General features: G+C 39.8%; 1 protein-coding gene across 7 annotated transcripts in view; it reads right to left on the reverse strand.

Moving 5' to 3' along the window:
* The window catches only part of alk (ALK receptor tyrosine kinase), a 165,538-nt gene that overhangs the window by 64,620 nt on the left and 76,183 nt on the right, over positions 1–24,735 (reverse strand). For 5 of the 7 annotated variants that reach the window (XM_088400680.1, XM_088400681.1, XM_088400678.1 and 2 more), the window contains 2 exons: positions 11,697–11,801; positions 10,846–11,007 (listed from right to left, as the gene is read on the reverse strand). In XM_088400680.1, the coding sequence (XP_088256806.1) occupies positions 10,846–11,007; positions 11,697–11,801 (267 nt within the window). Of the gene's footprint in view, positions 1–10,845; positions 11,008–11,696; positions 11,802–16,957; positions 17,007–24,735 lie in introns of those variants that run through there. The other 2 variants (XM_088400682.1, XM_088400677.1) reach the window with 2 other exon arrangements.

The raw sequence follows: 24,735 nt of genomic DNA on the forward strand, positions 1-24,735 counted from the left end.
ATGGAAGATTCAGACGAATATGCTGCTTTATGTATCTTGAAGTGAAAGGCAGAAGGATGGCGCAAACACATGTAAATGACTTTCCTAACAATCCCAAAATTGTTCTCAGAATTAGAAAGTCTAGACAAATCTATTGCCTCAATACTATGGTCGTCTCAATTATAATAATATTTTAACTTATCATCATGTTTTGATGTCCCAGTATGAGATTTACATTTTGTAGGCGTCAAGATGAACTATTCAGAAGGGGTCTCGAGAAATGTGCTAAACAGCAAATCACCTAGCATAGTCAGTCTTTCATAGAGAAAAGAAAAAAAAAAAATCTCAAAGCAGTTTCTCAGGACAGTATCAGCATTCTTCACAGAAAGGGGGTCACTGGGTCATGCAGAGTCATGGAATTTTTGTTTTTGAACTGTCCTGAACTCTGAACTGCTCAACCACCTTTCTGTACCTTTGCACATTCAAGTGGAAAATTCGATCCATTCAACACCTCTCTCTCATCTTACCCACTCTACTCTTAGAAGAACTGGCCAGAAAAGATATTACAACAATATAGTCCAAATCCAAAATATTCATGACAATGAGTCTCTGTGAACTCGCATCATGCCATATTCCTGTTCCTTTACATGAATCCCAAACTTTGCGCAGTCCTCATCATCTTCATGATGTGATATTTAGCAGTACAAGATTTGGCCGACAGCCTTGGAGAGAATTGGCAAGTGACAACACAGCTATGATTTCAAATGCAATGGTGGATGAAACCATCATGAATAAAATGAACTACTGGCACAGCTTTAATATTAACTGCAAGTGAAAGACAAAACTAATTAAAGTGATGTTCAACGATAGACAAGGCATTTGTGTCCGAGAGTTTGAGCCACTTTAGTGTGACATCATCAAGTAGCGGCTGAATTAGAGCCCTCTATACAATATGTCAATCAAACTGCATAAAGCGATGCAGCCATCATTTGACCAGGGTTTTTATTTTCAGATTGACGTCACGGCAAGTCAATTGAACATTCAGCATAAGTGGAGCACAATGTTTCTTTGAAGCTGAGAGAAAAATGAACGAATACATAAATTAGTAGGTTCTCAGAGAACACAAAATGTTCATGCCCCCAATGTTTCTTGGAAGATGATATCTCCCATCTCCCTATACGGTCTGCGGGGAGCTAGATAGCGTAGCGTGCTGAACACTCTTCATCAACATCTGAAAGGTAATCTTAAGGTGTAAATGACTTGAGCTGCAACTATTATCTGCTAATAAATGAAGGCAGTAAAAGTAAGTCATTTCAGAACAGTATTTTCCTCCAAGGCAGTCTTTTTTTTCTAAATGGATCCTTCCTTCCTAACTGATTCATTAAGCATCTGTGTTTTATCTTGATGTCGAATTCATTTGCCCCAATTAAAAATCAATTTGCATGTGAACGCCACCCAAACACCTGAGGGAGGTTTTGTTCCTCTGGCTTGGTTTCTGAATGTTTTGGATGACTAGCTGTGGAGTGAATGTGCAAGAGAGCAGCCTCTCAGCGAGGTAAAGGAGCTGATGGATTACACTCCACCGGGAAAGAGTCCACCCTTCCTTCCTTCCTTCCTATGCCAAAAGCTCCCGCCTGGATCGCTATGCAGGGATAATCTAAATGCTGCTTTCAACAACAAGCCTTGAAGTTTTATTTTATAGCAAAAGCAAAAAACAGCATTGTGAGCAGTGGACTGCATGAACTATTTTAAGTTTAGAAAGAAAACAAAAAAAAGCCCACTTTGCTCGAATAGTTTTATACAAATATATATAAATAAACAGTTGATACTGTTAATTCCTAGTTTTATAATGTGTGTATGTATTAAAAAGACATAAAAGTGGAGGTTTAGAGGATTTAAATAAATGCTTATTGCTACATAAACACTAATTCCAAATTTAGTGGCAACTTGACGAACCAGTTGTTTTGTTACAGCCCCACTATAAATGCCACATGCTTTTTCATTATGTTTTAAATAAAAACAAGCATGGTGATGTAGAAAAAAACAATCAACATAGTAAAAGAAGTAGCAAGTGAAATTACTAGAGACCAGTTGATACACACTTAACTGGGATCATTCTCAAGTATGTTATCTTGAAAGGCACATGAGAACACAGCCGCTCCAACAGCCCTTTGTTGCACTGTTCATGTAAGAATGTGACAATTATCCGCATGTGGACACTGGATCAAGAACAATTCAAAAACTCCATTTCAAGTCCGTGCATTGAGTGGAGAAAAGGGCTGAGACAAAGAAAAATAATTTCATCATATCCCGCTACCTTTTATAATTAAGCCATGGTTTTATTGGTCCATAAATCCGCTTGACTTGCTTCTTGGAAGATTTTCTTATCATCTCGTTTTTACATATTACAAAAAAAATATCTCATTTCGGCAGAGATGTGTAAGGCTTTTTGTATTTACTATAGCTCCTCAGCATTATACATGTCTTTATTTATCTGAAAATAAAACTTTCTGGCAATCGTCTCCACCATTCAAGAGGCTGCCAAAATTATTCACCCATCTTGTATCTGTTCAGTCAGGCTTAAAGTCGACTGTGAGACTTGGAATGTCACACACACAAAAGCTGACACTTGCTGCTACAGAGAAAGACATTGATAATTTAGTACTTGCTACCGTCTAGGATTCAAATCAAATGCATTGCGTGCTCAGCCATGCGCAGCCAGTCCAGCTGTTTATTATCCGGTAGCAGGCATCAAAGATTATTAAAGGGGAAGTCAGCCCTAACAATTCCCCCTTCCCCAAAAGGAACAGTAAAAATCTGGTATTCTGCTTAATATTACATTTCTGGACTAAGAGTTAAGCATAATAATTCAGGTACATCGGTGCCATGTTGGACATTTCTTTCCCATTGTCAATCAAAAAAAATGCATCATTAATACTTTCTCTCTTTCTTTTGGTACATGCGCATTGTTGCGTTCAAAAATACTCGCATTAGTTCAAGGCAGCCGTTCGGGAAGTTGCTCAAATTTGCCTCCCTCCCCAACAGTACGCCAATTCGCTGACTCTGCTCAAAAATGAATGGCAATGGCAGAGGGCCGTACTCTCCATCTCCCAACACACACATGAACGCACACTCTTTGTAGTGATTTTGCAAACGCGTCCAAGGTTAGTGGTCGTTCGGCTGACACTTTACTGGCCGCGCTGGATTTTGCAAGTGTTATATACGCCTTTACTCATTAGAAGCGATGTACAGCATACCAATCGGCAGCAGTGCGAGGAAAACACAAGGCCAGAAGACCACACAACACAGTAATTGCATCAAATTGTTAAAATACGACTTTGGATTTATATAGGGGAGGAGCGAACGCAGAGTCTGGCTGGGCGTCATCCCACATGATGACTTTAATGATCACTGTTTATATAGAAGTTGCACCATTTAGCAAATTGAATTGAATACTGGTGCAGTAGTTTAATCGAATACTAAAAGCCATGTCGTAACAGTAATTTACCAATAGAGGAGTTCATACACTAAAAAGGGGTAGAATAAGAATCTGCCACGTAGTGGATTGACAGGAGTGTGTTTTCTTAGGCGGAATGAGTTAGTTTCTCAGTGTGACTTCTTTTGTTTCATGATTACAATGAAACTATATATATGGTGATAAGGATGTATTCAAAAACATCTCGAGATGTTTCTTTTCGGTTTTGGAATTCAAATGAATATGAATTAGTCCGTATCGTACTGAGAGGCCAATGTTTGCTTGTGGGTAGTAGATATTGATTTTTCATCAGTGTTCATATTAGGGTTCATTCAAGGATGTAAGCGTTGGCCAAGAATTTTTCGCACGTTATGCAAAAATTTTGAATTTGGTTAAAATTCCTTCGGGGCACGGAAAAGCATTAAAACTGTTGGCGAAACTTCATGTGAACATGTTTTGACTGCCTTTGCCAACACTTGCAAACGTATTTGAAAAAGCAGTCAGAATAAGGATACAATGTTAAAAAGCACAACACAGTATTAGCAAGCTTCCAATCCTGCAAAAGCTCTTTGGTTACAGCCATCTTAGCATAAAAACGGTGTGTCGCTACAAGGAATGCATCACGGTGGCTCATAAATAAGGTGGAGGCTGTCTTAACAGAAGGCTATATATTTCTTTATATACTAGCAGTGAGCCAACCCCGACCTACCCCGGAGGCCCAAATCTATCTATGTTGCTCTCTGTTTTTATGTACTCCGCTGAGAGCCACTCATCGTGCTCTGCCTTTCGGAATCGTCACTGTTGTTGGTTTGCTTTGTGCCTGCAGAAAAGCAACGCAGGCACGGGGAGAACATGCAAACTCAACACAAAAGGCCAGAGGTGGAATCAAACCTGCAACCTCTGAACTGTGAGGCGGACGTGCTAACCCGTGGTAAACAGTGCCAAGATGTCTTCAAAGGAGCTGTCATTTACTTGGAACATTCTAGGCCATAGTTCTTTTTTTGTCCCCACCAAAGCTCAACAGTAAGAGCACTTTTGACATCTAAACGCACACTTGTGAAGCTTTTAAAGCGAATTAGGAGGCCATTTGATGGCTTGAAATGGTGCACAGAAGTAAGGTCAACATGGTAGATATTATTGGCATTAATGTTTACCTTCTTTATGTAATGGTTAGTACTTGAAAGAGAAAGCATTTTTATTTTCTCCAACCCTTCGGATCTCAGCCACAGCATTTGAAATATAAGCCTGGAATAAAAGTGACCCTCCTATTTACTATGTTCACATTTGCACTTTAGAGCTAGATCACTCATTTCCTTGCAGTCTGCTCAATAAAAAGAAAACGTTTTAAAAGCATTATTTTCAACATCATGTCTAAATATTGCATGCAGAGATGGCAGAAATAATAAACTCTTAGATGCATTACAGGTATAATCTAACTGCGTTTAAAATTGTATCATTAAACATAGAAGAATATAAATGTGCCATTAGTTCCATGCAATTTTAAGGAAAAAAAGTGAATAAAATGATCTGTCATTGTTTTAGGGGATGGATGACATTTTACAGTAGTGATATCAGCACTTGGTTTCTGCATCTGCGACTACTCAAGATTTGAGTTCTTGTGCTGGTATTGGTCTGGGGAAAAAAAGTGGTATTGAACATCCCTGATTAATCTTATTTTACTCATTTCAACACTGTTTTGCACCTTGATCAGTCACCATTATGTATCTTATATCGATTTAATCCAATGCGTATTTTCTCCCTACTTTGGCCCATTCAACAGAGCCTTTATCTTGAACAGTCTTATAACCAAGTATTAGGCAGGCCAAAATAAAAAATAAAAAAGGAAAACCACCTTAGTGGATGATGGATGAGATTTCTTCCAGCTAATGGCAAGTACCCACCTTTTAATACTGATGCAACACAATTGAGATCTAGAGAGGGGGCAAAGTTCAGTTCAAAAACAGTTAAACATCTCTGCTGCATGGCCTCTTATTAGCGTGGCCATTGTAATTATATATAGGGCAGCAAGATATATCATCGGTTGCCCGGCGGCCCTTAGGGTATGATGTTTGCATGTTTTCCCTCTGCTTGCCTTCCTCCTATAGTTCATTAAACAAAGTGTCTACATTTCCCAGAGGGTTGAGTGTCAGTGTCAATGGTCGTGTCTCGGTAGCATTGTTGAATACCAAACACTATGGTTCAGTTCAGTCTGCTATTTTTAGACCTTTCTACGTGAAAAGTTCCCAGAATATCCGATACAATGTCACTTTTAAGCTCACTGTGTTCGTTGAGTGATTGAAAAACAACACCATTGTAAAACAAGATGGCCTGATTGACTTTGAAAACACGAGAACTATAAACATGACTGTCACTTGTTGACAAGTTACGTGCTAGACCGAAATGATTTTCTTGCCGTAAGTGATAATGCAATTTGGCTGGCAATAGCCCATAAACTTAGCGATTCAATCTTCATGAGGGCAAATTAAACTGCATGATTCCTTTGGTGTTTAAACATGTCAGCGCTGTGAACGATTACGATTGCAAGGTTCACAGTTTTTAATGAATTTGATTTTATTTCATGTTGGATAAAGGGTGATTTCTTTCGACACAGAGAAATCGCTGGTACATAAAGTACTTAAATTTCATGGCTGATCTGTGAAGTTTTCCGAAGGTTTCAATTTCAGGGAATTTTTTATTATGGCTATTGAAGCCATGACTGCGCCTTCAGGCATGTGCCGTGAGGAGAAACACATAGTAGTATTTCATCCACTTCCTTGAGCTTCTGGCCTGAGAGACAAGACCTCTCACCCTTTGACTGAACCTTGTTACAGATGTATCATATCAGGCCCTGCAGCATATTTCTTCCAGGTGCATTCATCACACGGCCAACAACTTTCAGCTCTTCTGGTGTTTGTCCCATTCACTTTTTCACGCCGTACTTACCACAAGCAATTCGCTTTGACAGTACTGCCTGGAGTGCGGTGAGGGAGATATATTTTTGCTCGCTCTCATTAGTGTCAATAGTCAATTGTGTTTGTTCTCATCCCACCCACCATCACAATCCAACCCACAAAACATGGCAAGCAAGAGGCAAAGGGTGATTCCAGCCCAACATGATTCATGTTATGGTGAGGGCAGCCCAAAAGCCAAGCCACAATTAAACAAAGAGCTGCTGGTGACAACTATTGTTTGCATTGGTGCCCATTGCCAAAGTTAGTCATTTGTAATTTTGTAACAAAATGGATGGATGCAAGGTGTGCAGCAGACAGCAGGACGCTTTCATTCATCCCCATTTTTATGAAAGCACACTTTCAGTCATGCTTTTTCTTTTAAAATAAAAAAGAACCTACCACAGTTATGAAATAATCATTTCAAAACAAGTCAACAAAAACCGGAACAATGCAACAAAACGTAATGAGATGGAAATATACTGCAGCTACAGCCTGCAGTATTCAAGTGTAACATTGACTTTTGAAAATCGATTTTTCTTTTCAAATAAGCCACAATTGGAGCCTGACAGATTACATTTAGGTTTTTTTTTGCAAAACCCCCAAATTGTTTGTAAGAAAAGGCTTTTGACTAGAGGCAGAGATGAATGTTGTGTCAGTGCTAATAGAAATGAGGCTTATCAAATCTCGAGCACCATTTGCTCCCATCTTTTTTGTATATCAGTCGCTTGTTCATTTATCCTCTGCTTCCCATCTATTGTATGAAGTGTGATGATGCCATATCTGGGCCTTTCCTTGAATAACCCTCTACCCCCCCGCCCTTTCATCCCCAGACTTATTTTTACCCAGTCTTTGTTTGACAGTGCAAGTCAGATTTAAATATAATTGTATTATCCTTTTGGCTTTCATGCATTGCCATCATTTTTGTGCTCTCTTCTGATTCATCATTTTCGGTCTCTTGTCAGTGATGAATTTATAATGAACTCATAAATGGGAATAGGAAGCCTCCACAGCACCGATGTTATTTTGGCTGGGTAAATATGGAGGCTAGCAAAGATGTGGAAGTACAGTACAATTGGAACATCTGTGTAAAGCCACTGACTGACTGACTGACTCTTTCAGTCATCAGACTCAGCCCAAAGGACAAAAATATTCAAATGCTAACAAAGGATCAGCTAGTCATAATTTCGCCTCATTTATTTCCTTTTTTGGAACTGATGACAAATATTACAGCAGCACATTTGCCGTTCATTTTTTTTTTACACTACACGGTGTCTAAGATAAACAGTAAGCTGAGCTACCTCTTGCTTCTTTTAATGAACGCACAACATTGGCTAAAAGACCGAAATTCCGTACACAGTACTTAACCGCCGGGTCAGATGCCACCGCTATTTTCTATTCCGCTGAGAAAATGCTGTTGCAATGTGCGATGCTGTGTAAATGACATCAGCTTGTATCGTAGCTTTTCAAGCACCGCTTCATATCCAATAAAAACAATATTTCCATGGACGAATACCTCAAGTTCAATAGTGGAGCACAGGAGTGATGCTGTAAATTTGGACTGAATCTAAATAGGAGAAAACAGCTGGCTAAGTGCAAGAACGACATCAAATCAACCACTAAAACAGATTTTGACCAACTGAAATTGATATTCAGATTGAAGGCTTATTACATTCTCCAGGAAAAGCTTATCCATGCTTTTGTCTCCAGTCAACTTGGTTATTGTGATGGTCTTCTGACTAGACTCCCTTAGGAGAGCATCAAACAGCTGTAGCACATTCAGAACACCGCAGCTTAACAGAACAAAGACATCAGAAGACATTTCTTCAGTCTATAGACTGACATCCTGTGAAATTCCCATGAGATGGGAGTCAAGTCTACTTTTATTCACGCGATTGGGTTGGTACGGGATGAAAAGTTCACAGGAGCAGACGGAAGCGCCATTATCCTTTTTTTTCTTGGACAGTGCGAGAGGAGAACGTGGGAGACAAAGCTGTATATATAAATACATATAAAATAAATTGTGAATACTGCCAACCAGCTTGCCAGCCAAAGGAAGCGGCTCCATTTCCTCCTTTAGAATTAGCATGCGAGAAACGCACAGCCTTTGACATTGCAGAATCAGTAATAGACTCACTGGAGTCCATGCAGAAGATAGAAGCGGACCTTTATGAGGAACTGCAATCAAGTATCAAGTAAAGTTGGCCTTGGCGACCACAGATCACCCATGGGGAGCGCCTTCCAACCTTATGGTTCATGTGTCACATGCCCCATTTCTCCTGCCCACATACTGTAGCTTCACCACAAGCAAGGAGGATCATCTCCCAAGATGACAATAATTCTTTGAATGAAATCATTTTGGAAACGATGGCCGAGCACAGAATGCTACTATCTCATGATGGACGTCACACGCTGTGATGATAGCTACCCAAAGTGGCCATCAATGTTTTTCCGCCCGAGCGCCCATGCCCTATCTATGAAAACAGAGGCCAGCCTGATTGGCTTTATGCTCAGTATACTCGGATCAATAGGCAGGTGGGTTGCGTAAGGATATAGTATGTCTTGGCAGCAGGCAGGACATTGGCATGGAATTGAGTCTGGAATACAATGACCCTTGAAAAGGGGATTAACGTGGCTTTTAAAGATCAATCATTTGCTGAAGGCAAACTGAAAACTTCCTGACATTTGAAATAGGATTTTAGTTTCGTTTGTGAATAGAAATGTGTTTATTGAAATGCAAACACAAAATACAATTAACGGTAGTAAAACAAATAATAATAAATGTTCAACAAACTGCCTTCTTCACTAAATTACAAAGTATATTTCATCACCACTATTTTAGGACTGTCAGTAATAAAAAAAATAAAAAAATTACAAGGACAACAGCAAACAATTGTCCTTCTAGTCCTGGGCAGTTTACCTAAAAAGCAGAAGGAAGATCATTGGATGGAATATTGATTGAAAGAGTTGTCCGGTTCGCTGACGATAAATTTGACATGGAAGACAGAGGGAAAACACCAGGCACTGGAGAAGCTCAAGGTTACACTGTGCATTACAAATGAGTCTCACAGTACTCTCTTTTCTTCATGATGCAGTAACCTTTTGGATCAGATGACCCCCTCAAGGTGCAATCATTGATGAAAAGAGAAGAGCAACCTTCACTAATCCATAGTAAATCATTAGCAGTGAGTTATCAAGTGGGACAAAGGTATCTGGGAAATGAGAGGGAGAGGAAAAAATCTCCTGGGGGGGTGCCTGCAAAAATTGAGCTGAATAAAATTGAGGGAGGTAAAAAGAATGGATGGTGCACTCGGACAGTAGTTCCACCTTAACGTCTAGCAAGGAATTACAACAGTGATGACATGTTTGATTTATGTACAATGCCCTCCGAAAAGCTCTATACCAGGTTACGGTCATAAACATTGTTTTATTCAATAATGATTGACACGCTGTCCTGTAGGTTTAGGCTGGGGGCGTGCGTGTATTAAAAAAGAGAAGAAAATCGGATGCTCGTTATGTTGAAGAAAAGCAGGCAATGACAATATTGTGATGATTTGAAAGTACCCAAATTGATTAGAATTGAGAATATTGATTGATTTGATTTGAAATTCATTTAAACATTTGATGTCATTTTCAAAGGGGCACTGTAGTGCTTTTACAAGTCTACATACTTTGTGAATGCGCTCAAGCTGGTTTGCACTTACAGACAATGAAAGAAGGGGATTTTTCTCATTCATACCTAGCAGCAAACCGTTTCATAAAGTTTAGAGTGGCAGAACAAGAGCGCCGGTTTTCAAGTGCATGGTCGGTTGGCTAAGGAGTGCACTTTTATGGTATATAAAATAAAGCCTTTCAGTCTGTCAGTGAGATTAGTCTATTGGTGAAGCCACTGGAGTAGTGAGTGTTGTATGAGAAAATTAAAAGTTCGATAAAGATACAAAAAGCTCTGCAGTTACGTTCCAGTTTTGCCAACAAAATAATCATTGTGGATAATAGGCTAATGTTTTGCGGCGAAGCCATTAAACATTTCATTTTACTCTGGCAAAAATACAGACAGATTACTACGTCCCACCCCCATCTCTGAAGATAAAATGCCAGAGCCTGTTTTCTTCCAAGGAACGAAAATGAATAATGTTTGATAATATGGAAATGGTAAAATATCTTCCAAGGAATGAAAATGAATTATGTTTGATGATATGGAAATGGTAAAATACTGATCCGGTAAACTGTGTTCTGATCCTTCAAAAGCATCCGCTCATGAAATGATATGATCTAAATAGCTTTTTTTAAAAATTGCTTTTTTTTTTTTAGACCAAAGTGAGATGCTTGAAAAGCACTGGGGCACTCAAAGGAAAGGATGGCCGCTACTCCATAATGCGGAGTGCAAACAGGGAATACGTAATGGAAAGTGAAACTCCCCTGTAATGGGGGTGTGTGCAATACCTTGGCTCTTACCTTCCTCCCACCCTTGGGGACTTCCTGGCCGTTTTTCGCTCTTTTGGTTCTGCTCTTCCCGTGTGTCGCCTGTAGCCACTATGCTCCATGTAAACTCAGGGACCCCAGCGACATTCTGCTCACATGTGTCGCTTCTGTCGCACAGGGAATCTAGTAAAAACAAACAGTAAGGGATTTTCAGGTCAAAATACAACAGTTGGAGTAGCAAAAGCAAAGTGTGAACGGACAAGCAATTTACATGAGAGAGGCAAGTTCCGTAAGCAAAGAGAAGATAGACTTGGAGCAAATCTAGGGCACCCAAAACAATGTATTCTCCTTTGATTGCCAAGTTGTTCTCACGGGGCAAAGTCCCAAATTGACTGACTCATTGGGGAGGGAGGCTTTCTAGCAAATGTAAAGACAGCTTGAGGTTGACAGCTGTTGGCACATTTGCTAATGAGCCCTTCATGACATTGACCTGACCCAACACGCTTTCATCAACCGGGGCATTTATTGAGTGATGTCCAACAAGGTCATGGAGATGAGCATTTTTATTTGGGACAAAAATATATTTGATGATTCCTAGCAAGGCATAATCTTTTACAAAATGTGTAATATGTCAGGGTGAAAAAATAGAGCGTGGAGTTTTAGTAACACCACCATTGGCACCATTGCTGCTTCATTTATTATATATTGGCCTTGGAAAGATTTCTGATGAATACTTGCGCTGTTATAATTTTTCTTTTGCATTGGCCCAATTTCTCTCGCAAGAGAGCAGAGAGAGCGAGAGAGAGCGAGAGAAAGAGAGAAATAGAGGGCCTGTCAATCGTGCTGAGCAAGGTTAAAAATGTCCAACTCACCTGACATGGGCATCCATTTGTTGGGAAAGCTCAGATCATCCTCAGCTACCCAGGAAAAGCTCCAGTACCCTTGAGGAATGCCAAAGCTTCCAGATGTTGACTCACCTGTAAATCAAGAAAACAGTTCATATGTATTAGTGTGCACCTTAGTTTCTTGGCATATGCATCAGTCCAAATATTTTCATTTCGTAAACATCAAATATGTTGGGATGGGTGAATCATCTTCACATGTGCTTCACAAACCAGTTGTTGTATTTTTGACTTCTCTGGGTTGAAATAAAGAGTGGGTGTACTTTCAGCTCAATGTTGAACACAGAGTGGGTCAAAAGATACAATAACTGGTGTATGAAGCGAGTCTGAAGCTTCATTTGTCAAACACTAATACTTTAAAGTGTTGTTTATAGTCCCTAACAGATAAATCGTCGCCTTTGTTAACAAATGAAGCTTTTTTTTTTAATTGCATGTCACGTCTGCGCCATCAGCACCATGGACAGTTCCGTTTCTCTGCTCCTGCCCCTCCCGTCCCGTTATCAGTGATCAGCTTCGATTGCTGGCGCCTGCTGCTCCTTACCACAGCGGCTCATTAACGCTGCTCCTTATACCCTGTATTTCCATCACTTTCTGGCCTGCCACTCCGCCTTGTGCTTCTGTTTCTTGGACTCCATTTAATAATATGCTTGATCATATTTCATCTCATAAATAATCTGACAAAGAATGCATTTTTGATGAATCCTATCGGTATCAATCCAAAATTTGGGGAAAACCTTCAAATATTTTTTTCATAATTTAAAATGCTCCATAAATTGCAGATTAACACTTCAGTATTGAATATCGTGAAGAAATAAAGAAGGAATACTTTGGTAAGAAAATGCTGATAAAACAGATTATGTTTTACTACATATTACAGTCTTGTTCATCTTTTGCCCAGATAAGAGCTTTGCGCATTTTGGTATTTTCTCAGTCAGCTTGATGATGTAGATGATGTTTTATAACCTGGAATGACTTTCAGTCCACAGCTGTGAATTTATCACAAGGTTATAGCTTGAATTTATTGACGTGCATGAGACCATTTGAAATGGAAGGAGTTTCCAAATTATTTACCGCTACTGCATCAGTACAAGCGGGAAGATGATTTATGTATTTCAATTGTGGATCATTTGCTTGATATTACTAATATGACCCGGGGGGTGACTACCTTAACTCCGAGACTCCCACACTATCACAAGAACATTCTGGGGCCTATTATTGTCAATCGATGGATGCAACTTTGTGTGTACCTTGTGCCTAAAGTTCCTTGTCGTACAACCATCATTTGCTTAGCCCCTCTTTCTCCAAAGTCCATCCTTAATTAGAACACAGTCACAGTCCAATAAACCACAGCCAAAGAAGCAGACGCATGAATCAATCAGTTTAAATGAGCCTTAAAGAGGCCATTGATTGTAAACATTCCCTTCCGTGGCCCTGAAAACAGCCGAAACTGTTTGGGCAAAGTTCTATTTCTCTCAGGTCTGACATATGGAGACAAAGTAGATCACCATACCAATTGGGCCATACCATGTTTGTCCGAGGTCAACCTTGGTGGTGTGTGAATTCAATCATGGAAAGAAAAAGAGCTTGCCTGTTACACTTACTACATTCCACAACAATACATGTTTGCCTATCGTGAAATAGAACCACACCAGAAGATTGCGAACCTCTGGGATAACAACATTTTTCCAAATCTTTCCTTTGCCTACTTGTCAAACAATAAGCATGCAGTGTAATGTACTGAAGTGAACAGAAAGCCAAATCTTACTCTCAGGCAATATAACAGCAATCACATTGCTCCTCAAGTCCGTATATCATGTGGTCAAAATGTGTGAAAATGGAATGGCAAAGGAAAGCCTGAAGATGCTGCAGTGCTTTGAGTAATCCATGTGATCATCACAGCTATCAAATTGTAGTTATTCATCTAATTCATTAACCGATTTTTTTTTTCATTCATTTTATTTTATTTATTTAAAAGAGATGTTTGAAAAAGACGGCTCACAACTGGATGGTGAGTTGCAGTGATCAGAGCTAATTGAAATGGAAATGAGTAAGTCACGTTGTACACTCTTGGATATTTACACTCCTTGTCTTCCCACATGTTGATTATCCTCTTTTTTTTTTTTACCATTAATTAAAGATTTACCTTGGGATACATACATTACTGTCTAACTAAATGGATTACCTGCCCGATTGAGTGACGCCCTATTAAATGGTCATCAAAGTCTCCCGCCTCCAAATCAGGCAGCTGAGATTTGGATTGGCTGCCTACTCCTGACGTCAAAACACCCCATTCATTTGCATCAGAGGAGCCCTCATGTTGGCGAAAAATGAACTTATACAGAATTCTAGTCAAGTTGCTTAATTTAACCTAAATCATTTAACATTGTATGTTATCACCAAAGTCTTACTCTCACAATAATAAGTTGATGGATAAATATCAATATGCAACAATTTATTTCTCTAAATCCTTGCCAGTCACATGATCACAATGTCACATGAATGTTGAGCTATTTTTAGAAAAGGACTACTCGTGGTTCTTTGGAGATAACTTGTGGCCGTGGGCACCACATTGGTGACCCCTGAGCTAGACCAACCATCTTTCCAATCAAATACTAAAGAAAGGAATGTTTTAAAAGGTCAACATGGTGACAGCAATCATTTCCACTTATTCTGAGGGCATAAAAATTAAATCAGTATCATTCAAAGTGTGACAAAGGTCAGAGCAATGATAGTGGCGGGTACATCTTTAGTCAATCTGCAGTTGCTATCGTAGATTCACATTGCTGGCACAAGCCTTGTCTTGTAAACAAGTGTGGATTTGTGTTCAAATGTAGGACGCGTCTCATAAAGTCATGAGTACTGCCCACAAAAGCTGACTTGAGGCTACCAATGACATCATCTGCACAGGGAATTTTGGGAAGACAGCAAAGATTCCATCCTGCAGAGTGTCTATCTTAACAAGGGACAGGCAAAGAGTCTCAGAAGCACATTACACATTCTACATACGTTCAATCAGTGGGTCAGCAGCTTTTCTTGCTTGGAAGAAAAAAAAAAAAACCACGTCACTAAAGCCTGCTTTGAGTCAGTGTCTGATGAAAGAACAGCTAGGCTTTAACAGATAACCTTGAAATACCACATTAGGGGAACATTTAAGACTTACTTCATTGATCTGTAAAAATATCGCTGAGGTCTCTCAAGGCAAACACAAAATGAATTAGACAAATGATTAGATCTTAGTATGAAAAACATTATTCACAGGACAGGAGGACAAAACAGATCTGAACGCTGATCAACCGGGTTTCAGTTGTGCTCAAAGAAAATGATTCATTGTCGCTACACGCATAAAATAAGATCCCTAAAGAAAGCAGTCTGTCAGGAAGTCACGAAGGACACATAACGGGGCTAATCCGCAGATGGTAAAATCACAGAAAAAAAAAGGGAAGTGTCTCATTTGCAAAGTTATGTGTCTAATTTGCAATGCTGTATAAAAGAGTTTGTGACCACAGGGTGTCTGTGAAAGTATTCATTTAATGAATTATATAAGATTTTCCCTCTTGTCCCGGTGGCGGCGTTTGCATTTCCTAATGAAAGTGTGAACAAAAGTACGCTTCATGCATTTCGCTTAAGGGCATTGAGCCTTAACAACTGTGGCAGTACTAAGGTCAAAATAAATGAAGAAAAAATATTTCAGGTTCAAAAAACCAGGCTAAATTGTAAGTTAGCCTTTAAAAAATGTCCACACTAGCAACTGCTCTCAGATTTTTTGGGAGGGGTGTTTCACAGATGTGGAGCATAAGAATAAAAAGCTGCATCACCTTGAATGTATTTTTTTTTCCCCCCTCGCTTTAGGGAGTGGTAAAAGAGCTCTTTCTGAAGACACGGCAGTGCTGAATGGCTCATAAATTAAAAGCATATCTGATAAATAAGCTTGACTAAGACCATAAAGCGCTTTAGAAACCAATAATAGAATTTTAAAATCAAGCCTGCAGCACTAAGGTAACCAGCACAGAGACTTTAAAATCAATGGAAAGTGAGCTATTTTTCTGCTCATGTCATTGAGTTCTGGAGTCCATGCAGTGGTGCAATGCTTGGACTGTTTTCAGAAAGGTAGGGAAGAAAATCAATCAATCAATCAATTAATTAATTAATCAATAATATTTCAAACCACTCCCTGAAAGCACCAGGATTTTTTGATTGTATTTATTTTCTTTTATTTTGTTGTCCTGTTTTTTGTTTCGCAAATCTTGGAACTTACTGGGCTAACCTGGGACCGTACGTATTGTATTTCATGCCATATTATATGGAAATGAGTGTTGGCATGACAATAAAACTCCTCCAATCCTTGAAGTAGAAATACAAGGTCATAGAGAGAATACAGAATTCCGCCAGTGACGGAAGACATTGGTATTGCTGGGTAGAAGACAAATGGTAGAAGAACTCAGGAAGCGTGAAATGGGAGAGTTGGAAGGCGACAGACCTCACTGATAATGGAATTGACAGACCTGGAAGTCTTCTACTTTATCTGATTGTGGATTGGGACTTTGAGTGTGATCTATTCTCAGCCCCACCAGCATATCTGTGCATCCACCACCGCACACACCAGAAATTGGATCATCAAATTTGTAGATGACACCATTATCGTGAGACTCAACTGTGTATGACTTTGCTTATCTGGACGAGGTAAAGTGGCTGCTTGCAAAAAAAGAAATGGAGTTCTCAACCCCACCAAAAAAACAAACTGAATATTACGCATTGTAATTGTCATCCTGGGTAAAAAAGCTGGTGCCGAATTACCACTACGGGTGCAAGTGCCTGCATCCACACATCCATTCATCAATTTTCTGTAGAGCTTGTACTCATTGCCTTCCCATCTTATTTTGGACAGGAGGCAAAGTACACCCAGGAGCCAGTCTCAGGGCACACTGAAGGGTCCTGCCGATTATTTCAGCAGAGCCACTGATTGTTTTCTTTTCCCTCACAATCCAGAAATGAAGTGTTTATGTTTGAACAGTAATCATTATTTACAAGTTACATCACAGGCATTTGCATCACTGAATTGATGACGTGGCCAGCGACTGTGTTGTGAAAATGCTGAAAATAGCAATATTGAGTCGGAATACGGAGTAGCTTTCAGAAAAAAAACCAACATGGGATTCCTCACTCCATCTCCAAAGCACAGCAAATTCAACACTGGGCCGAAATGAGTGTTGGGGAGATAAGTACAAAATCACCTTGCTCAAGGGTGGTCTGCACAGATCAATATCTGTGAGAATTGATGTCCTACTGCGGCTATACGTGTCTAGGTTGTGGTCTTCACGTTGAGATGAACAGCCATACCCGTTCGAGGCTTTCAAAGGGGAGTCTTTCTAACTGAAAACATAGTAGCGAACTGAAAATAAGACAAATTCAATAATAATGTCTCAAGCCACCTCATGATTTTAATGTGATTAGGATTCTATTTGTTAATGTGAAGATAAACACTTGTACATGAATCGGTTTTGTAGCAGTCCTCCGCAACACGGAACGTGTTTGACGAGTGGGCCGATACAGCGAGGGAGGCGCGTAACAGAAGGTGCTTTCAATTGAAAGCAGGCAATCATGGAGGTGCTAGTCTCGTCTGTGTCTTGCACCCGAGAGGCCAAATGGAATAGATGGAGTGGAGGCTAGGTGAAATCATAATCAGAGCGGTTGTCCCTCCCATTCCTATTTATCTGATATGGGAAAAGTCCAATAGCCGACCGAGACTATAAAATGAAGTAGGTGTGACCTGACTTCACCTTTTTACTGAAACAGTCATTTCATCTTTCTCTAGAAAGAAGATCTACATGTGCTCAGATTTCCGACATTTTCTCCCTCATCTACGATTCTGACATTTCGCAAGTCCCTGCGTCAACACCAGCTCATTTTCCCTAACCAAAGGGCATTGAAGGTTGAGTCATATAATTCCACATTTGTCTTCGAAACAGAAGGCGATGGATATGAATCACTTTGATAGCCCTTTGTGTGCATGAACTATTGTCACCGCAGCTGCCAGAATATCTGGTCTTTCTCACAAGCCCCAATAGCAGCGCACTCCTGCCACTTTGCAGCGAGGGCTTCCATGCTCCAAGGGATGGAAATGATGACATTCCACGACACGGTAATGATAACATTTGGAACTCAGGACATGGGTGGTTAAGAGACTGTCAGGCTGGGAGTCAGTGTCACAAAAAGAGAGGAGAATAGCCCAGACGCCTGATGCCTGCTTGCAAAGCCTTTATGTCTACTAGCTGCCAGCGCCACAGTCAGGAAGGAGCCAAAAACCTCCGTGAGCTCAATGTCAAGGTCCGAGACGGCGGAAGCTTTCAGGGTCGAGAAACACACATTCTGCACCCGCATTTAAGAATGTACACGTGACAAACTGTCACTATATAAGACGCATTGTGCATCCAGGCACTTTATTTTCTGTTATGATAGAGGCTTCATTTTGAACATTCACTCAAAATCATGAACGTTCTTCTCATAAAAGTGCCTTCCATACAAAACTAAACTAACTCCTTCAATAACAGAACAGTTGGATCAAACACACATTTTCAGGAAAGCTACATAACCAAAGATGAACATACCGTTTCCCAATGTCACACTTAATTGGTGGGCAGGCTAGGCTCTCCAGGGACCCAACTATTTGTAAAAAGTAATTCGTTTGGAAATAGTCTGATGTGGACAATTATTTTTGAGTCAAACAGAGGGGAAATTTCAAATTTCAATCACACTGTGAATGAAACTGTATATTGAAAAAAAACGACTATGCTTGGTAATATGCTGTCTCTTAACAAGTTGGCAGTAAATGGACTTTAATAAATATATTCTTGATTTCACAACCCCCCTAGTGAAGCAAAGAAAATAAACTTTCCATACTCCAACAAGGAATCCCTCAGTAAATTGTATGTTTAATATTTATCAAGCAGATAAACAGTGGATGCAAAGCAAATCACAACAGTCGGCTGTAAATTGCCATCAAATGAAGCACAATATTGAACGCTTGCAATATAGAATTCATCAGCCACGTTTCCTCCAAAATACGTCTCCTTGCCTAATTCATATTCCAAATCTGTTAAAGAGGAAACAAACGCAGCAGTCGGCTTTCTGCTTGGAGTAATGCCGCAGCCCACGTCGCCGCCGGCACCCCTTCCCGAGCATCAAGAACGTCTGTGGAGCTCCAAAGAATATTTGAAATAAAATCTTTGAAAACAAGACCCACTGCCTGACATGAAAGACAACATTTACCCCAACAGTAACTCATTAAGACAATGTCAAATTCAGTCCGTCCTGCAGGACTTTGTGAATTTAGATAAAGCTGGGTGTTTAGTGAAGCGTGCAGATGTTCCTCAATCTGCCTACTGAGCATTGAGCGTTGTGCAATGCTGCCATTAGTCTGATCCAATTGCTTCTAGTTCTGCATTTTAGTTCAGATACTATAAAGATGGCCATTCACCATATTAGCAATGAAGGGCCGGGCTATAATACACAAAATAATACAATCTGTTGCTGTACAACACACACGCACTGTGAAGAATAGCTGTTGACTTCATCCACTTTACTACTCCACATTACTGTTGAAAGCCTGAAGTCAACAAACTGCTAATCACACGTTTTTGGCATCTTGTCTTCCAGCCGGCCAATTTACACACAACTTATGACTCGCCCATCTGCCGCCGTCACTGAACTATAACTCTCCGTTGAGCAACAAAATATCCTCGTACAAAATAAGCAGGTGGTGAATGAGAATAGCAGTTGGCCTCCCGAGTTGCCGCCATTTTGATCGCCGCTCATCTTAAAAGATTCAAAGCGGCTGTACCTCAGGACGAAAGGCCGGCGGGATTGAGGGCGGCGAGTGGCGCAAGGTCATGTCTGTCACCCCAATGTTTTGTCTGTCTAATAATGCAAAACCGTGTCCTAACAAGAACTTGATTCACCATGGCTCACTGCGCATTTCTCTTTACCATGCAAAATGGTCGAGAAATGCACAAGGTTGTGAAGCAGCAGCAGCAGCACTAAGCACTTTCAATAAGCAGCCATAGGGCAAATGCATTTTTTAATCCACTGGATTACAGTTGTGAGATAATCATTACATTTTAGGTGTCAGTACACACAACTGTAAATCCCTCAAGTCCTTCTTTATTGAAAGCGTCTGAGTCACGGCGCTATGATGTCATGCAATTTATGTAAAGTGGCTATTGTCAAACCCCCAATGAGTTTACCTTCCCAAATCACACAGTGGCATACTAAATAGCTGGGAGGAAAGGCATTGGAGATGGGGCATTTGCTGATGCATTTAAAGAGGAATCAAGTTGGCCTTGACAAACGACATTCCATTAGCTACTCCAAGACACCAATATCTACGCCAACAACTTTAAGTTCTGCCTCCATGTTGACCTGCTGTGTTGAATTGTATTTTGTCCCACCTCATCTCCAGCCCGTCTTTTTTCCCCCAATTTGTGTTGGTCCCCTCATGTTCGCAGCACTTTCTTCACCACATTGCTTTCATCTCATCCTTTGCAGTCCTCTTCCCATTCCCTTGACTTTCAACTCGCTCTATTTAGTGTGAGAATCCTTTTTGGGAGAATATTCAAGAACACTGGTTTGAATTGTGATGGCTTTTCCTACCGGAGGCTTTGATTTCCATGCATGCGTTTGGAACGTACAGCGTAACTAGAGAAAGTCACAAGAATTCATTCCTTCAACAGACTCAATGAAAGCATTGGGGATAAAAAGATATATGTGTTTAAGTCCGCTCATTAAAAGATGATTCATCTGCTGTCAAGTCTACAATTAAGTTCCATCTTCCTTGATTAAACATGAGCTCAAAGTGAACGCGTTCATTTGGTGCTTCTTTTCCTGTTGGATATATACGTAATACAAAAATCACCTTTCTTTTATGTCAGAAATTTTGTGAATGGTAAATGTTTACTACGCAAGACGGTAATTGCCGTGAAAATCGTGTCAACGCAGCATTACAATGCCTTTATTTAAGGGGATAAACATAACGCTCCTATTTTGTAGCATAAACTGAATATTTTTGTGCAACTCACAAGTCAAGAGCGTGATTACAAAGATGAAAAAAAACATTGTGCTCGCCTCCTCCAACCTCACTGATTTATTGCTACATTACAACAAAAAAAGTGCCTCATTAAACAACCCTATGCCATACAACAAAATCGCTGCAGAACAAAATCAGTCAAAACCAACAAGAGTGAATTAATGGCATTTTTGTCCGTGCAACACTTTTCATAAACACTTCTATTTTGGTTCTGGAACCAGAGAAGTAATGAAAGTGTATATGTCAAGTGAAAGCAGATGAAGCGTGACCAACATGCATACCTGTGATGCTCAATGACAGACGTTAATGTATAACAAAGCTCCAGTGCCACATAACGCTGATTGCCTGATAATAAGGCTGCCAGTCACAGTTAAATTACATTCATCAAATCATTTAGAAAACTCATCCAGCTGTTTTGCAAGTGTCAACGGGGCACGTTTTGTACATGCTTTACTTGTGACCTTAACTAATTATACCTTGCTATCAGTTTTGTCTCAACTCCATCTGTCATTCTCTGTGATTATGATTGCTGTAAGATGTACAAATAATTGACTTGTGATATAATTTATCGTCATCTATGTCTGAGTCAAAAAGATTTGTTTTCTATTAAGACCAAGCAGAGTAAATACTATTATTGGTTGATTTGTCAGGGCTTCAACATGAGAGTAAAACGCTCAGTGCCAAATAAGAGCTTTGTAGCTCATTTTCATATGCAGTGCCCAGTGGCTACGGAAGAAATAAAAACGTTGGAAAAAGCATTAGTGGTGACAAAACACAGTATACACATAAATGACCTGATTCGCATTTGTACAGTATCAAAGTGCATTTCTCCATTTGTACCCGCATGTATTGCATTACTCATTATCATCTATTAAAGTTAAAGATGATGGGACATCATCATAACTTGGCATTCAAAAAACCTAAAATGTTGATATTGTTTATCTCAAAATGGTGATTATTAAAACGTGAATGAAGTGTGTTTGGGAGGCATACATTAGCACTCTTTACTGACCATCTTGGAATCAACTCTGACTCCATTTCCTCGAACTCCAGAGGAACTTGGCGTAGTGAGCCCCCGAATTCAAGAAGTCGCAATTTCTCTCCTATTCGGTCGGCCTTGAGGAATCTGAAGGCCTTTTTACTTTCTCTCTCCGTGCTTCCGTGTCCTCCGAGTATTTTTGCCACTGGAGATTTTGTCTGAACCTGTTCTCTTTTTGCTCAGAAAAACAAGACCTTGCTTATTCGTCAGTGTTCCCTTATCTGCAGCCACCGCACACGGCTCTGCTCCCCACGACACAAGTAAAGCTTTCAATTCCGGTGATTTACTCCTTGCGTGACACAAATCGCTCAGATGCAGACAATATATATGTAAAAAAAGAAAATCTAATAAAATCTGACACAGTGAGTGTTGGTAATTCATAGACTGCAAAATAATCCTATGCAATTTATCATATTGTATAATAGGGGAGGTGCAGCGGGCCAAAGAATAATATTTCAAAAACTATGGTCCATCAGATCCATCAGATGATGCCATTAGTTTTTGTGCCAGATGGTACCCACATTTGTCATCATTTTTAATCCAACAATATTTTGGGGGGGTTTTGACAATGGTCTTTACTGGATGTTTAACTGAAAGCCATTTAAAGTACGGTTATGCTGACATTTACTGAGAGGGGATAATAAATTGGTTAAATCTGTCTCTTTGGCACAAAAGGTATATGCTCTGTGGCCAATAAAATAAAAATGAAGAGGGAAGCTAGCAGCATTGGCTCCGGAGAGGACAACAACAGTTTGTCAGATACGCAACCAACTTGGTCCCCTACACGCATATCAAAAAAAAAAAAAAAAAAAAAACACTGGCTGTTCCAGGAAAAAAACAAAAGCTATTGTTCTTAAGAATCTGCAGTACTTAACTTGCTTTTACTCGTTTTAACTGCTTGGAATACATATTCATATTTTCATAATAAAAACATGTATCATTTACTTCGAAGGAAAAAAAAAAATGGGTGCAGGTGGGCCAACTCAGTCAATCAAACTGGCAACAATAGCGGTCTTCACCGCCAAGGAAGTAAATGCCAAAGACAATTCAGAAACAGATCAGTCTGATCTGCATGTGATCTGGCTTCACCAGGCAAAAGGAAAAGTCCCACTGCAGTTAATCAACTACAGCGTGGAGTTCTTTTATCTATCTGCCACATAGTGAGTGGCCTACTTCTGTGATCTGCAGATGTGCTTTGCCACCAAGAGCAGCAACCTCAAGTAGGAACTCTTACCGGTCGCCTTCGAAACAAACACTGATGGGATTGAATGACCATCTGGTCAGAGGGTAACCCTGACAAACATAGACAATGCTACCAGGCACCAGATTGCTAACAAAAGATGGATTGCAAGACTGGAGATCAAGCCTGGCAAGTCACGAAGCCCGTCAGAGATGACCATTTGTCGCGGGGAGAGAGAAAATCCCACTGCTTTTTAAACAAGCCATCAAAAGCCTGCGGAGGCAGCTAAGCTTAATGTAAATCCACTTCTGATCAAATGGGTTGCCTGCATCTTATCAGAAAGGCAGCAGAAGGTCAGATTTATTCTTGCATTGTTTGAGAAAAGACTCGTACTGTGGCGCCACGGGGAATTGTCAGCTCTTCGCTCTTAGTTCCATTGCACAAATGTGACTTTGTCAATTTGCAATAAAATACAAAGTTGACATTGTCAATTGTTTTAGCCAGGAATTGAAGCATTGAAAGTCATGTAATATCTGGAATGGAAAGATTTATAGAGTGGAGTGATGAATAATACTTCATGCAATGAACATTTCAGTCTAGGGCATAACCCTGCTTCTTGCTCGTTAACAAGAACGAAAGAAACAATAGTTTGATGTTAGTTTGACTTACACCAAACAGCCTGAGTCGTCTTCAAAAGAGTTTTAGCTGCCTAATGAGGATAAGCAGTTTGGAGAATGGATGAATGAAGATGCTGTATAAAAAATATCCCCTTTTGATTATTTGAAACAGTGAAAGGGGAAAAAAAAAGCAGGGCAAATACTTTCCCACTTATTATCTTGCATCATGCTCACAGTGAGGATAAAAATAATACACTGAACACTATCACAGGGCTGAGCAATTAATTTTCAAAGCGTCAATGTGACAACTGTGTCTTGTTTTACATGATGGTGTCATTCACACAGCTAGAAAAATGTAATGAGCCTATTTTGTACATAATGCAGACATCTGTTTTCAAATATAGGGGGAATCTAGTCAGCAGAAAAAAAGACTCAATAAAAAAAAAAGATGAACAGTAACAGTTAATTGTACTTTGTTACTTTTCATAACTACTGGTGACATTAGCAATAATAAAGTGAACTAATAAAGTCCTGAAAATGAACAAATGACAACACCAACAGTCCAGGTAGCTCTGGTTATTATCTGGTTCAGCATAGGGCTGCTCGATGATGAGTAAAAAAAAAATCAATCACAATTATTCTGCTCAATATTCAAATCACAACTATCTACACGATTATGTTTTTGAAATTGGAAAAGTATTGTTTAAAAAACACTCCTGCTAACAGTATTAGAAATGATTTTCATCGAAGTTTATGGTTCCAAAAATGGAAAGTTTATACGTCTTTTCTTCCCCCAATCAAAGCAAATAAAAAAAAAAGTTGCTACGAGATTAAAATTCGATGAATTGAGCAGCCCTAGTTGTGTACAAGTCAAACACTGACTTTGAAATGAAGTTTTCTGTTATGGGCTTAGTCAACTGCATGCTCATTAGAGACGATGGGCAGGATCAATGCCCGTCCGTTTCTATGCACAGCGTTTGAATACTGACTTTTTAATCACATTCATTCTTCAATCGTGCAATTTGTTTTCAAATAAAAGCTCAGCAGCTTGATGATAAACGATGGACAGATGTGCCATGCTCCGAGGGCTGGCT

Source organism: Syngnathus floridae, chromosome 16 (genome assembly GCF_059516105.1).
Source record: "Syngnathus floridae isolate MCC-2025c chromosome 16, RoL_Sflo_1.0, whole genome shotgun sequence".
Lineage (NCBI taxonomy): Eukaryota > Metazoa > Chordata > Actinopteri > Syngnathiformes > Syngnathidae > Syngnathus > Syngnathus floridae.